The 15,291-nt window shown below is 43.7% G+C and overlaps 1 protein-coding gene across 5 annotated transcripts in view; it reads left to right on the top strand.

The window, feature by feature from the left end:
• Positions 1-15,291, top strand: part of LOC147180430 (solute carrier organic anion transporter family member 5A1-like) — a 34,184-nt gene that overhangs the window by 6,496 nt on the left and 12,397 nt on the right. For 4 of the 5 annotated variants that reach the window (XM_086082938.1, XM_086082930.1, XM_086082921.1 and 1 more), the window contains 3 exons: positions 1,038-2,023; positions 14,355-14,487; positions 14,582-14,796. In XM_086082938.1, the coding sequence (XP_085939064.1) occupies positions 1,057-2,023; positions 14,355-14,487; positions 14,582-14,796 (1,315 nt within the window). In that variant the 5' untranslated portion in view covers positions 1,038-1,056. The remainder of the gene's footprint in view (positions 1-1,037; positions 2,024-14,354; positions 14,488-14,581; positions 14,797-15,291) is intronic. The other variant, XM_086082953.1, reaches the window with a different exon arrangement.

Genomic DNA, 15,291 nt, shown 5'->3' with positions numbered 1-15,291 from the left:
TTGGTCGACGACGTCAAGAGTTCTTGCTGACATGTCGCACTAAACTAAAAAGTGCTTCTGAACCTTGTTGGAGGTACTCGACCTCGTCACTTTCTTATGCTCAGTAATTGTACCCATCCAGTAAATAGTGCAACTGAGAATATGCAGTCTCCTGGTTGTTGTCATGAAAGCGAGTGAGCCTTAAAGATAAAAGAACCGGTGAAAGTTGCCATCTGAACTTTACGATAGCAAATGGGGCCAATAATAAAACGGGTCAGCCATTTTGTCGTCTGACAGGCATTATGCAACGGCGCTATAAGGCTAACGATATTGCACACTATGGAATAATAACATTTAGGGCTTGGTTTAAAAAAAAATCGATATCAAATTGATATTCCTTTTCATAGACCAATATCGATTCATAAAAGCATGAATCGATACTTTTAATACGCCCCTCAAGATAAATGAATGTGCCTTCTCGCGTCACGGAGAAATTTATTTGACAAAAAAGCCCAGTGTTTTTGCCACTTTATTTACACAGTGCTGTGGTTGTAATTGATTTCATTTTAATGTTTTGATTAGGTAATGTTCAATGAAACATGCATGATTAATACAACTGCGTTGGATTCAATTTTAAATGTAAATATTAATATTTTTTACAATTTCGAATCATTTATTTAAAAAAAATTTTTTTATTTTTTTTATTACATTTTATTAATTATTATGATTTTTTTCAATTTCAATTTTTTCCGATTTCAATTATTTATAGTTTTGATCAGGTCATGTTCAATAAAACATACATGATTCATGCATTGGATTCAATTTTAAATGTAAATATTCATATATTTTTTCCATACTAATGCACCAAGTAAGAGCAAGAAGTTTCTACTATCTACAGCATTGGTACTTCTGAGAATGTCTTCCATGTAAAATTTAAATTGGTACTGCATGAAATCCTTAATTGAATCAAAAATCAACGTGAATCGAATCAAATCGATTTTGGAAATCTGAATTGATACCCAACCCTAATAACGTTCCTTCTGAATTTTTTTTGCAAGCTGAAGACGCCATGGCCCCATGAGGCGCCCACCCGCAGCGTCATCAGCCGGACCGGACCGGACCGGGCCGGACGCGGCGCTCGTCATGGAGGCCGACTTGTCCGAGTTGTCTGCGTCCCTTCGCAAGGAGGACGCCGGTTCCAGCGAGGCGGAGGATCCAGGTACGACCCATCAAAGTCTCAAGCCCCAAGAGGAAGCCTCACTGTCTGCTTCGGTCATGGCAGAGGAAAGCACCGAGTTCATCCGGCTTGGCCGCGCCGACTCGTCCCCGCCAAGCGACTTCCTCCCCAAGGCGGGCAAGTCGGCGTTGAACCGGCCTGCGGAGAACCCCTCGTCGTCGTCTGCCGCCGGACGGCGCAATAAAACGCTGGCCCGCCGGACCTCGCCGCCCGGCTTGCTGCCGCGACTGGGCGTGTCCAGTCGGAAGTACCTGGAGCTGATCCTGCAGGACTCTCGCTGCTTCCTGTTCTGCATGTGCTACCTGACCTTCATCCAGTCGCTGATGGTGTCGGGCTACCTGAGCAGCGTGATCACCACCATCGAGAAGCGCTACAGCCTTCGCAGCTCCGAGTCGGGCCTGCTGGTCAGCTGCTTCGACATCGGCAGCCTGCTGGTGGTGGTCTTCATCAGCTACTTTGGGGGCAGGGGGCAGCGGCCGCGCTGGCTGGCGGTGGGCGGCGTCTTCATCGCGGTGGGCGCCGGCCTTTTCTCGCTGCCGCACTTCATCTCGCCCGCCTACCAAATCAAGGAGGTCAACTCGTCGGCGGCCAACGAGAGCCTGTGCATGAGCGCCAACGCCAGCCGCAGGGACCGCGTGGACGTGGCGTCCTGTCCGCGGGACCAGGAGGGCAACGAGCACAACCTGTACGTGGCGCTCTTTATCGTGGCGCAGATCCTGGTGGGCATGGGCTCCACGCCCATCTACACGCTGGGGCCCACCTACCTGGATGACAACGTCAAGAAGGAGAACGCCTCGCTCTACCTGGGTAAGCTCTCATCTTTCCGCCGCCACGTGCGACGTCCAATGGACCCTCACAATTGCTGTCAGGTTCAGTCAACCTGGAACATTTTAATAAACAACAGACAAGGAAGAAAGACATAGATTATTTTTGCTCGCGAGGAGAACGGACAGAGATGTGCACGGATTACAATCTCTTACCCGCTCTGAGGCACACTCTCCCGAGCCCTCTCTTTTTATTTTTTTACAGGGCGTTCCCTAGTTACACTGCAGTTGCTGCTTTAAAGGGAAGGGGTACTACAGCAGCAACATGAAAACGCAGACGTCCTTTTCTTCGGCGCTCAAAATGTTATCTTGCGATAAGGGCACAGTTCTTGTTCTGCAGAACTAGGAGTCATGCTCTTTCTCACGCTCTGCTCTTATTCACAACTTCATGATTCAAACATGGTTATACTGCTGAATAAATGCTTTGCAATACTATAAGAGTAAATATGGGATAACTTATGTACATAATTCTAATAACTTAACTAACCCTAACCGGTAACAAAGTCCAAGGAAATTTCTGCCCATGGTCTGGAGGGAATTGGGAGAGGTTGGAGTTGACCCATCCGTTGTCGGGTGGAGGTCTTGTTCCGGGTGCAGACTGTGCAGGCCTCGACGTACTCTCGTATTGCTGACTCCATGGCGGGCCGCCAGAACCTTCGAGCAATGGCGAACTTGGTTCTGCGAACCCCGGGGTGACAGGAGAGACGTGGGGAGTGTGCCCAATGGATCACTTGAGGGCGCAGAGACTCAGGAACATAGAGGCGATGCGGTGGGCACTCATCCGGAGGAGAAAAGTCTTTGTTGGCCCTTTTAACATCGTCCTCGATCTGCCATCTGACCGCCTTGGTGTTGCGGCACCCCGGCCTGATGGTGAGAGTAAAGGAAAAGCAGTTGAAAAAAAGCGACCATCTGGCCTGTCGAGAGTTGAGTCTTTGAGCTTTGCGTAGGTATTCCAGATTTCAATGATAAGTCCAGACCACGAAGGGTTGCGCCGCTCCCTCGAGCCAGTGTCTCCACTCCTCCGAGGCCACCTTCACAGCCAGAAGTTCCCTGTCGCCGATGCTGTAGTTCTGTACTGATTTGGAAAGCCGTCGGGACAGGAATGCACAAGGATGGACCTTACCATCCTCAGGGGATCGCTGTGACAAAAGGGCCCCAATCCCGACGTTGGAGACGTCCAACTCCAACTCCACCAAGAACTGCCGCTTGGGGTCCGGGACTCTCATGACGGGAGCCGCTGTAAAACGTTGCTTGAGCGAATTGAACGCCATCTCAGCGTTGGGAGACCAATGGAACCGTATCTGGGGAGAGGCATGCAACGGCGCGGCAATGGTGCTAAAGTTCCTAATGAACCACCTGTAAAAATTGGCAAAGCTCAGAAACTGCTGGACCTTTTTACGGGACTCTGGGGTAGGCCAATCCTTTACTGCACTCACCTTGTTGGCCTCCATTTGTACCCTTCCTGGAGCCACCACGAACCCCAGGAAGGAGATGGTGTTAATGTGAAAAAGACTCTTTTCGGCCTTGACATACAGCTTGTGGTCTAGCAGCCGTTGGAGTACTTGAGTGACATGATTCTGGTGAGTGGCTAGGTCAGGTGAGTATATCAGGATGTCATCCAGATATACATACACAAAATAGTCAATAAAGTACTTTAGCACATCGTTAATCATGGCCTGAAAAACCGCAGGTGCATTGGTGAGACCGAAGGGCATAACCAGGTATTCGTAGTGTCCACGAAGAGTGTTGAAGTTCGTTTTCCACTCGTCCCCTTCCCTGATCCTGACTAGGTGGGAAGTGTTTCGAAGGTCTAGTTTGGTGAATACTTTGGCTTGTTGCAGCTGATCGAACACGGTTGACATCAAGGGAAGGGGGTAACTGTTTTTTACGGTGATGTAATTTAGCGGGCTGTAGTCCACGCATGGTTTTAGCGATCTGTCCTTCTTGTCAACAAAGAAAAATCCAGTCGGAGCCGGAGACGAGGAGGGCCGAACGAGTCCGGCCGAACGAGTCCGGCCGAACGAGTCCGGCCGAACGAGTCCGGCCGAACGAGTCCGGCCGAACGAGTCCGGCCGAATGAGTCCGGCCTTCAAGGTTGTGTCTCTATAGTCATTCAAAGCTTTGCGTTCGGGCTCCGAAACAGAGTACAATCGACTTTTGGGAATAGTGGACCCTGGGATCAGGTCAATGGCACAATCATAGCCCCGATGCGGTGGAAGAGACGGGGCTTTGGTTTTGTTGAAGACCTCGCGGAGGTGATGATAGCATGATGGAACCGAGTTCAACTCCGGGTATTCATTGTCTGTGGAGGGATGGATGGACACAAGGTTAACAGCAGCAGAGTTCATACTGTCAGCCGGCTTGCCCCAGTCCATGGTCAATGCAGTCCCTTCCCCAGTCCATAACCCCTCCAGGTGGTGATCGGTCTACCGATATGCGGAAAAGGCCTTAAGCGCAAGCAAAGTGGAAGTCAATAAACGCATGAAGAGCACGCGTGTGGTTTTCAATTTTCAGTTTTAGAGCCGTTTTGTAACAAGAGCAAATGTTTTTCGGGGAGAAGCAGAAGAAAAAGCAGCAATCATTCCTGCAGTGGACTCGAGGTACGTTCAATGAACAGGCACGCAGTAGGAAATCACAGTTATGCATCGAAAAAAAAGCTCGGACGAGCAACATCAGCACATCGATAACAGCTTTGAAGCCACCTTCTTTGAAGTCGGCCAAATTGTCGCTGTGCTGTGTCATTTACCGACCTCCAAAATACAAGAAGGACTTTTGAAACGACTTTGCAAATCTTCTTGCCGAAATCATGCTGAAATATGATCATATCTTCTTCATGGGGGACTTTAATATTCACGTGTGCTGTCCTGAAAAACCCTAAAGTTGAGTTGAGTACTGTTTATCCGCGTTGTCACTCGCTCTTCTTGCCCCCTGCGCTGATTCGTTTGCTAACAGCCAATCAGAGTGATCAAATGCCCCCGACGTCGATTCAACATGTCGAATTTGCTGGAAACGCCCCCCCGACGTATTTCAACTCAATCCGACTTCACGACAGTAATTGATACACTGATCAGACAGCGCATGCCGTCGGCCCAACGCTGTCCGGCTCCCGACGTCGGATTCGTGTATCCAGGCCTTTAAACCAAGAGCACCATCTATAGGAGTAAGAAAAATAAACAATTGCAAGTGCATCATGAAGGTTCATGAAGCTTCATTTTCCCATCACTACTAATCAGTGAACTTGTACATATATGCACATTGTAAGATTTGTATATTTATCTGAAACTTCAGGCTGTGAGCTGTATTGAACAAACTGGTTGCAATCTGTTTCAGGTTTGAAAAACATTGCAATAAAATTTGAAGGCTTAACTCTGACTGCCAAGCATTTTCAGAAAAGAACATGTGGGTGCCAGCTGATTTAATCATTTTGACTGAGCTTTCAAAGTCCACAGAAAAGTTTGTGTTTGGACTATGGAAACACAGATACTACCAAATGAAAGATTGAACTCTCATCTTTCATCAGAAAAAATAGTTAGTTTCTACCTTATTCCGTTTTTCAGTAATCAACAATAGAAAATAGGTTAGTTTCACCCAAATGCTCTGTTTTGGACCAAAATATGGAGAAATCAAGCTTTTAGTGAAATTATATTATTTCATGCACTCTAGTGAATTTGACACCTTTTTTTTTCCATGAATGATGCCACAAACACCTAAACAGTGCTTTACTTCTGTAAAACACTACCACCAACAATGAAAAAGTGTTTTTTGATAGCAAAATACGTTTATTTACATTCAACAGTAACAATTTGACAAAACAATTTGGCAAACTATTTACAAATGTGTGCAACTGTGGTACTATTTACAATTGTGTGGATGTTTCAACTACACAGTTTTTCTTTTTGTGAGGTATATTGTGTAAAACTCCCCTGCGTGCAAGGGGATGCAGCAGGATTTGCACCACAGATTAGTTTCACTGCGATTGCCCCTTCGCGTGCACTTTCTTGCCGGCCTTTTTTTCCGGGGAGTGTTTGGCCATGTTTCCATCAAGTCTACTCTCCGGATCATGATACGGTGACCTGGTGTTTCGTCTGGCTTCCTCATGTCCTTCGGTTCATATACCGGGTGGTAAGAGATGTTCTGATCCATCTTATCCACTCCATTCATGGTGGCATCGTAGTCCAGAACCAGTGTCTTCTCCGTGATCAGACTGTACCCGCTCCTCCGATGAATATGCATTGGACTCGGTGTACTCTTCATCGTCCATCTAGTGCCCAAAAATAGTCATTATACTAACTTGATCTGCTTGATACTTTCAGCACATCTTGCCAAGGCTTTCCTCCACCGTTTCCCAAAAAAACATAGTGAACGTTTTTTAATGTCTTTGGCGGCACTCATTTGGATTTTACTAAACGTTATTAAACATTTTTGGCGGTCAAAGAGTTAATGTTCCATGAATATAACATTCTTCCATGCTTCAAGTGTGAACCCTAACCCTAAGAAAGATATTTTGGTAAATATTTCCCAAAAAAATGTATGTTTAAAAATCGATTCGGCTGCATATTGAATTGATACGAGAATGCGCACTGTAATATCGCGATATATTGCCAAATTGATTATTATTTTTTTTCTTAAGAGCTCAGTATTGTTCATTCGGTAATTATACCGATTTGACATGATTATTATTTTTTTTTAACACCACTAGTTGCTTTTAGTGTGCAATGTGTGCAAATGGCACCAGACGGCTCTGAAATAAGGGGTTCAAAGGTCGTCAATCCTGCCGGGTCCCCTATTGTTCAATCTGAACATGCTTGCGTTTAAGTGTCTTGCCACACTACGCAGATGGAGATTGGCTCACTTGTTGGTTAAAAATGGTTTTAAAAAATCATCTTGTCTTCTAATTCATACAGTTTTTGTTTTTAAAGACAAAAGGGTTTCATTTACCTTGACTAGTTTTGGCGTCGACTGCCGCCTTCCTCAGAAGCTGTTTAACTGACAGTTGTGACGTGTCCTCTTATCAGATGAAGTGTCACTTCTTGACTATTCTCATGAAACCAACTGATGTAATTCACTCATTCACTTGCAGCCATTTCCACTGAAGCAACCCCCCTTCGCTCCCGCTTTGGCTGATTTTGCAAGGCCCACAGAATATTGTGTTTTATTGCTATAAAAACATGGAACCTACCAAGAGAAAGATTAGAGTCTCTTCTTTCATATATTTCTATCTGTTTCTGTTTTGCAGCAATTAGCATTAGAATATAGCTACGTTTCATCATTATTCACAAACCTGTTGAAAACAGTAAAAAAAAGCTTGTTGCAACATTATCCTGGTTGATCTCTTATACTCTGCTGCTACCTGCTGGCCGTTTTTTTGTAATAAATACCATTGCTTTAAGCGACCTCTTCAGGTTAGAAGCCGCATCAGAGCCTTTTGTTTGCTCTAGCAGAAAAAAAATCATTTACAAAATTTATAAATGTGTTTTGGGACCATAACAATATTAAATAAAATAGAACGTGTTCATATGTTTTTGGGAGCAAATTAGTTAAAAGTACAGGTAGACTTTGAAACCAGTCATACAGTATCATATATAAGTTTTCCATTGCCATAATGAATTGGGGGGGCAAAAAGCTGGGCAAAATTCTAATAGGTGATCTGTCGTTCCCCCCCCCCCCCCCCCCAAACACATATTTGTAAGCTTGTGACTTCCAGTGTGTCAAAAGTTTGTAGGAATGAGGCAAAGTGAATGGATGTGACCTTGGTGAGGAAACCAACAATAAGCGTTGTCTTCTTGCACTTAAGTCGCCTGAGAGAGTTTAGTGGCGACATTCCATCACAGGATGCAGGAATGCTGTTCGATCGATGTTGTATTCAGGGATGAATTTTTCTAACTGAACCACAACGAGAGTCCATATTTTGTTCAAACTCACGTCTTTTGCTCAAATGTTTTTCTTCTGTCTTCTGATTGTCTGAAATAGTCTTTTGCTGCATTCACGGCAAAACCGAAAAGGCGATCTGGAACGCTTCCTTCGCTAGCGTTTCACCGCGTAGAGTTTTTTTTCTTTTAAACGATCGCCGCTCATTCATGCATTTGCGCACACCGGAGAGGAGGAGGCGTGTCATTTCTTTAGCGAGTCAACAAAAAGAGAGAGCACTCGGGTTAGGTACCAAATCGGAATGAGACTACAGATGGAAACTAAATCTAATGCAGCCATCATTTAAATGTTACTGCACACTGTCCTTCTAATAAACTAAACTGAAACGTAAACTCCTGGACGCCTCCCTGCAGAGGTGTTCCGGGCATGTCCCGACCGGCGGGAGGCCCCGAGAACGACCCAGGACACGCCTGAGAGACTACGTCTCTCGGCTGGCCCGGGAACGCCTCGGGATCCCGTCGGAGAAGCTGGTTGAAGTGGCTGGGGAGAGGGAAGTCTGGGCTTCCCTGCTAAAGCTGCTGCCCTCGCAACTTGACCCCGGATAAGCGGTAGATGACGGATACAAAATATTAGTTAAAATTATATTTTTGAAGAAAAAAACAAAACAATATTTTGAGTATTTTAAATTAGATTTTAACCTTTTAAAACATATTTGCAAAATAATATATTAATAATATTGTTGAACGTGTATTTTTTTTTAATCCGTTTAAATATTTCAAGCAGTTCTTTGAATATTTGTTTTCACAAATATTTGAAGCAAAACAAATATTTTCTAAATAGCAACATCTGACAAGAACAAAATAAGAATGCTCATGTCGTTCCATATTGGTCTGGTCATGTGGATGATATTGTTTGGAAGAAAGTCTGGCTCCTGCCTAATCTTTATTTGATAACAAATAATTGATTCAAGAAGTTCCCTGCTAAAGCTGCTGCCCCCGCGGGAAAAAAAAAGTTGAACTAATATGTCTGCATCTTTTAGTCAGCGATACAGTAATTTCATAAAATTGAGTTCAAATTAAAACAATGGACTATACTGTAAAAAAAAAAAAAAAACGTGTGGTATTGATTTGTGTTGAGGTCATTTTTCTGCCACGAGATGGCATAATTGCATTTGTAAGACATTGGTGACAGCTCAGTGCATTTTTCTTTTCGTATTAAGAGCTATCTAATCTTTAACATGAAGTAACTTGTGAAATTCTGCACATTTTTTAAATTGTAAAATACAACTTGACCCCAAGTTATTATTATGACATCTATTACTGCTAAAATTTTGACCTGGGCGTGTCTGCTGCGTTGCGACTGGAACTCCCCCAGTACAGGCTTTCCAATAAGGGGCAGTCATTAATCACGTGTTTAAAAAATGAGTGGCATCAAAGGAACTTTAAATTAACTCAAAATTAACACACCTAATTTAAACTCTTTACAGTGTGAAAAGGTGCTATTATTTGTTTCTGTTCTTCAGGCTTCTGATTGGCTAAAAATGTATTTCCAGTTTTTGGCTTTGTCCTTTCGAAATAGTCACAACAAACTTCAGGGCCGTTGGGTTACTGAACAGCAAGCACGTTTTGATGAAAAACATTCTACAGCGACCATTCATTCCTCGCGCGCTACTTGGCCCATAACGATGTTGGCGTCGATGTGCGCACTCAGCGGGAAATCTGCCGCCAAAGACGGACCGCCGCTCAGTTCGTTCATCGCCGCGCTCGCGCATGCTTTTAGGATGCCGATCGATGCGGGGCTCGGAACGAGCAACCAGGGAATTTCCTGGCGGTGGTCCAGGTTAAACAATTCCTTCAGCGATTGAGAGGATTTGTCCTGCAATCCCTCAGTGAAATGGTTCGTCCAGTTCAATTGCGGCCAGGCGTTTTGCGTGAGAAATTTGTGCGCGAAAGAGCTTATGACTCGCGTTTTGATACAATACGGCGGCATTCTCCGGCCCGTTCCTTTTTTTTTTATTATTTTTTTTTTTTCCCCCTATTCTTTTAATTTTTTTTTTTTTTTTTTTTTTTTTTTTTTTTTTTTTTTTTTTTTTTAAAGAGCTCAGTATTGTTCATTCGGAAATGTCATCATCATTGCTCTTTTTTTTTTTTTTTTTTTATATATATATATATATATATATATATATATATATATATATATATATATATATATATTTTTTTTTTTATTATTATTTTATTTTTATTTTTTTCGGCCGTTCCTGATGGCGGCGCCGCGCTGGAAAAGCGCTAAGGAGACGAACGCTGCGTCAGCGTGTTGCCGTGGCAACGCACAACATTCCATTGTGTCTGGCCCCCTTCATGTCCGTCTGCTGTCCGACTGTCTCCGTCGGACCCTCGCGCACGTGACGACCGGTCGCTCGCTCGCTCAGCAGAAAAACACTCGCAACGTTGAGCTTTCACCGCCTCGATTATGCTCGCCGTTATCACCGCCAACGACGAGCCCTTCGGCTTTCAGCCTTGGGTGTTCGTGGGCAATGATGCGTTTTTATACCTCGGCAAACGAGCCGATCAATAAGCAGACGCAGTCAAGCCATCACTCACAGAAGGAAACAAAGGAAGAATAAAGGCAAAGAAAAGGAAAGAGAGAGAATGAAACAAGAATGAGGAAAAGGAACGAGAGAAGGAAAGGAATAGGAAAACAAAGAAATTGTAGAAAATAATGAACGAAAGAAAATAAGAGAGAAGAAAACAAAGAAGAAAATGAGGAAAGAAAGAAAGAGAAGAAAACGAGGAAATAAAGAGAAAAGAGAACAAGAACGAACGAGAAAAGACAAAAGAAGAAATGGGGGCAGTAAAATGTGAATCGGCAGTAAAACAGGCCAAAATCCGGCTCGGAATGCTTGAACTAAATGCGGGAGTTTAAAAATAAAATTTAAGTCGAGATTTAAACATTCCTGCTGTCCAATTTCAACGGGTCGGACATTCCACAGTACCAGAGCCTGATCTGAGAATGCTCTTGAACCTGCGCACTTCTGTTTAGCCCGCCAGACACACACAAAAAAAAAGAGCATCTTGTAAGGCCTGGTCTCAGGAATGTGACTTAAATCAGCAAGACAGGAAGATGCGAGGCCGTGTCATATTTGATGAGACCAAAAGGTCGGCGTGCACCGCGAGCCAGCGCACGTCGGCCGTGTGGCCGCGTTACGATCTCTCCATTCAATAATGAAGCTATCAAAAAATGCCCTCAAACCAGTTGTAACATATCAAATCCATTTTTTTCCCACGACACTTGCTATTTTGAAGAAATTGTCCCCCCCCGCTTTGAATATGAGCATGGATGCTTGTTGTCACGTGAGCGGACTGTCGAGCGGCACGCTTGCGTTGCCTCATTTGTGGCTTGTTGGTCAGGATGCCGCGTTGCGTAACTCGGCCCGGGTTTTCCCTCTCCGGCGGGATGAGGGATTATCCGACCCCCGTTGGAAAGCACTCAATCCCGTGTCCGCCCGTGTGTGCGTGCGTCGTCGTCGTCGTCCTGTGATGGAATGAGGCGGCCGCTCATCCAATATGCGTCGCCGTGAGGACTGATTCCGGAAATATCTCGATGATTGCGCGTCGTTGACCACTTTACGAGCGTCACAATCAATTGTTCTGATTCTGATTCTGAAGACGAAGTTCCACACAACAAACATCGACAATGCACCCACTCTTTGTTCTTCAAACAAATCACGGAACCATTTCAAGACTTGCGTGTGTCCAAAAAGAAGACGCTGAGGACGTTTCACGGCTGTCATGTAGATGCCAAGTCTGGGGGGGGCGCTGTAGCGCAGCCACAGGGAGTTAACGGAACGCGCAGAAGAAGAATCAGCCAAGTAGACACTTTTTTTTTTTCTCACTTTATTGCAATCTACACAACAAACATGGCTTTGCATGTTTCGAAACAACATGAAAAAAACGGAACACAGGAGACGGGACCGATGGCGGCTGATTCAAGTACAACGGCGCTTGTTGAACGTCAGAATAAAGAAGCTAAATAATTTTTTTTTTAAATCAAACAAAAACCCAACCCCGCAGAACGGAAACGTGACAATGAGATGATCTGCGCACTTTGGAACTGATGGTTCTGGTCCCGGGGCGTTCCTGATCTTCGGCTTCCTGAATTCCCTCCTAAAGCACTCGGTAGCGATTGAGAGAGGGCAGTGGGACCGAGTGGGACCGAGTGGGACCGGGAGGGACCGAGTGGGACTGGGTGGGACCGGGAGGGGCCGAGCAGTGGTTGTCACTCCTGAGCTGAACTCTGAGCACCTGCTTTGTGTTCTTAGGTAACGCCGGAAGGTAAAAGGTTAACGTTGCCACTCCAGAGCCGTTCTTGTTCAGTCGAACCACCCGAGCCGATGACGCCTTGCGAGGCGAGCGGAGCTGAGGAATGTACGCCGTTAATTCCCTGTAATTGGCAAAATCTCATTCATTTCATGTGACCACACACACACACACACACACACACACACACACACACACACACACACACAGAGCGTCTGTCACGTGCGCCGTCAGTCTGCTTGAAGAGTTACGTAAGCTGAAGTACGTCAAGATGTGAATTGGCATGCGTTACCAGGCACTGCTGTTTTGGTTAGCAACAGAGTTGAAAGGGGTTCTCTCGAATGCCTGTGTAGCATCTATGAATTGATGCAGTTACACTTCTGACCTGCTTTTTTTTTTTTATTTCTTTTTTTTGCTGATGGGAAAAGTGAGCCGTTTATTTGAGGAAGGCGTTTAGTCACATTCATTTAGGCTGTTGGTTAGTTACGTAGTTAGATGTTTGTTTAGTAGGTATTTTTGTGGTTAGTTGGTACAAAGTAAATTCTGTATTTTAAATGTGACTATTTGTGTTGAGTGGGGACCAAATAGACTCAGTTTTAAAGTAATATTTACACTTTGGAAAATAATAAAAGTCAATCAAGGGCTGAGGAACGAACTCACGACCTTCAGCTTGGGAGACAGCCGATCTACTCCCTGAGCCACGCAGCTCCTGCTGTGTGTTAGTATAGCGCTTGTGTCAGCTGGAAACTCGTAAGAGACCAAAAATGATCTCTTGAAGATAAGCAAACAGTAGGAGGGGCATTGCTCAGGTGGTAGTGTCTCCCAAAATGAAGGTCGTGAGTTTGTTCCTCGACCCTTGAGTGACTTTTATTTTATTTATTTTATCTTTTTATTTTTATTTTACTCTATTCCAAGTGTAAATATGATTCTAAAACTGAGTCTATTTGGTCCCACTCTAAATAGAGTGAGATTTACTCTACAGAATTGACTGTTTAGTTATTTTGTTAGATGTTAGGCAGTGGGTTGGTTGAGTTCAGGGGTCAGCAAGCTTGACGGTCAAAAGAGCCATTTGACACCAAAGGTAAAACAACAAATCTGTCTGGAGCCGCAAAACATCTGAACATTGTGATGAAGAAAACGGTGTGTTCATGTTATTGTTAGTTAGGGCAGTCTGAGGGTTCAAGAGCTAATAAGAGATGCAGCATCCATGTAGAGATTCATTTTCTTCTACATTTCCTCTTTGGTTTTGGGATTCTGTCATTTTTGGCCATGTTGTGGACATATGGTTATTTTCTGCCTCTTCTTCCTTTTTTCAGCATTTTCTCATTTTATGGCAATATTTTGACTTTTTTTATTCCCCTTGCCTTTTTTGCTATCATTTTTCTGACATTTAATTTTTGGGATTTCTTCTTTTGTTTTTGGACATTTTATGGTTAATTTTTGATCGTTTTCTTTCCTGCCTTCTCTGAAATATAATTTTGCCGACTTTTTGGGCAATTTTGTGTCCACTTAAGGGTAATTTTTACAGAATAGTTCTTATGTTTTTGGACATTTTATAGTTACTTTTTAAATGGTTTTTTTTCTTCCTTTATTATTCAATTCTTTGACATTTTTGGCAATTTCATGCTAATTTTCTGCTTTTCCTCTCCCATTTTGGACATTTTATGGTTACTTTTTAGACCTTTTAAGGTCATTTTTAATACTTTGAAAAACTTGAAACTTTTGATTTTAAATATCTAATTCTTTTTTTTCTAAATCATTCTTTCATTCATTCATTTAAATATTTTATCTAAAAAAAAAAAGTCAATGTATGTAAATTTCTACAAATTTTCTTGAGAGATTAATTTTTTTTGTTCTAAATCATTGATTCATTTAAATATTTTATGGAAGAAAAAAAAAGTCAATATGTATGTCAATGTCTACAAATGCATTTTTTGTTCTCAATCATTCATTCATTTAAATAATATTTTATCTTAAAAATTAAAAGTCAATATGTATGTACACGTTTTCTTGAGAGAGACCAAAGAGTTTTTGCAGGTTGCAGTTTTTGGTTTTCACCAGTGTTACACAACTTTGCTTATACTAGACTTCCAAATCCTATTTTCACGCTCCTCATCTTCCTCTGTCTAGCCATCATGTACGTGATGGGCGCTTTGGGCCCGGCGGCGGGATACCTGCTCGGTGGCGTCCTCATCGGCTTTTACGTGGATCCCAAGACGGTGGTTAACATCGACCAAAGCGATCCCCGTTTCATCGGAAACTGGTGACTACGAACAAACACAAACACAATATTTTTGAACCCTCGTTGATGGACCCGCCCTCAATAACAACAACAACAACAACACGTTGGCGTGCAGGTGGAGCGGTTTCCTGCTGTGCGCGGTGGCCATGCTGCTGGTCATCTTCCCCATGTTCACCTTCCCCAAGAAGCTGCCGCCAAGACACAAGAAGAAGAAGTGGAGGAAAAAGTTGAGCATGGACGAGATGTCCAGCGACGACGACGTCCTCAAGGAGAAGAGCAACAACAACAAAGCCGTCACCTCCTCTATGGGCTTCGGAAAGGACATTAAAGGTAACGTACGAGAGCTGCTTTTAACGTCAACGTCATCTTTTGACGCCTGAGCTACTGGATCCTCAGCAAAGTAAGGGGCAGAGAATTGTTCGTACTTTTCACAAAGAATGGCGCAAAAGGAAAGATTGGCTTTGTGGATGTGCTTCTGTTCCACTTGACATGATGTTTGGCATTGCTATTGCTATTGCTAACTTGTTTTTGTGAGGAATTAGGCTGGTTTACAGGGAGATATCCACTTAATTGCATTCTTTCCGGTTCTGGCGCGCACGGCAGACCCCTAGTGGTGCTGACAGTTTTGGCCCTCTCTCAAAAACGTGCCCTTTGGAAAGTGTTATTATTATTATTATTTTTTTTAAATAAACAGTTTACTGAGTACAGGTGACAGGTCAATGTTGACACAATCTTTACAAAAAGCTGTACGACTAAACTCGTGGGGGGGGGGGGGCTGATCGATATGCGCCACGTGCACGCACACTCTCTGTCAATTGTTATAGT

The sequence above is a fragment of the Leptonotus elevatus genome, chromosome 1 (genome assembly GCF_054856555.1).
Source record: "Leptonotus elevatus isolate MCC_2025b chromosome 1, RoL_Lele_1.0, whole genome shotgun sequence".
In the NCBI taxonomy this organism is placed as follows: domain Eukaryota; kingdom Metazoa; phylum Chordata; class Actinopteri; order Syngnathiformes; family Syngnathidae; genus Leptonotus; species Leptonotus elevatus.
The sequence above is the reverse complement of the archived record's forward strand: the minus strand, read 5'-3'. Positions and strand labels throughout refer to the sequence as shown.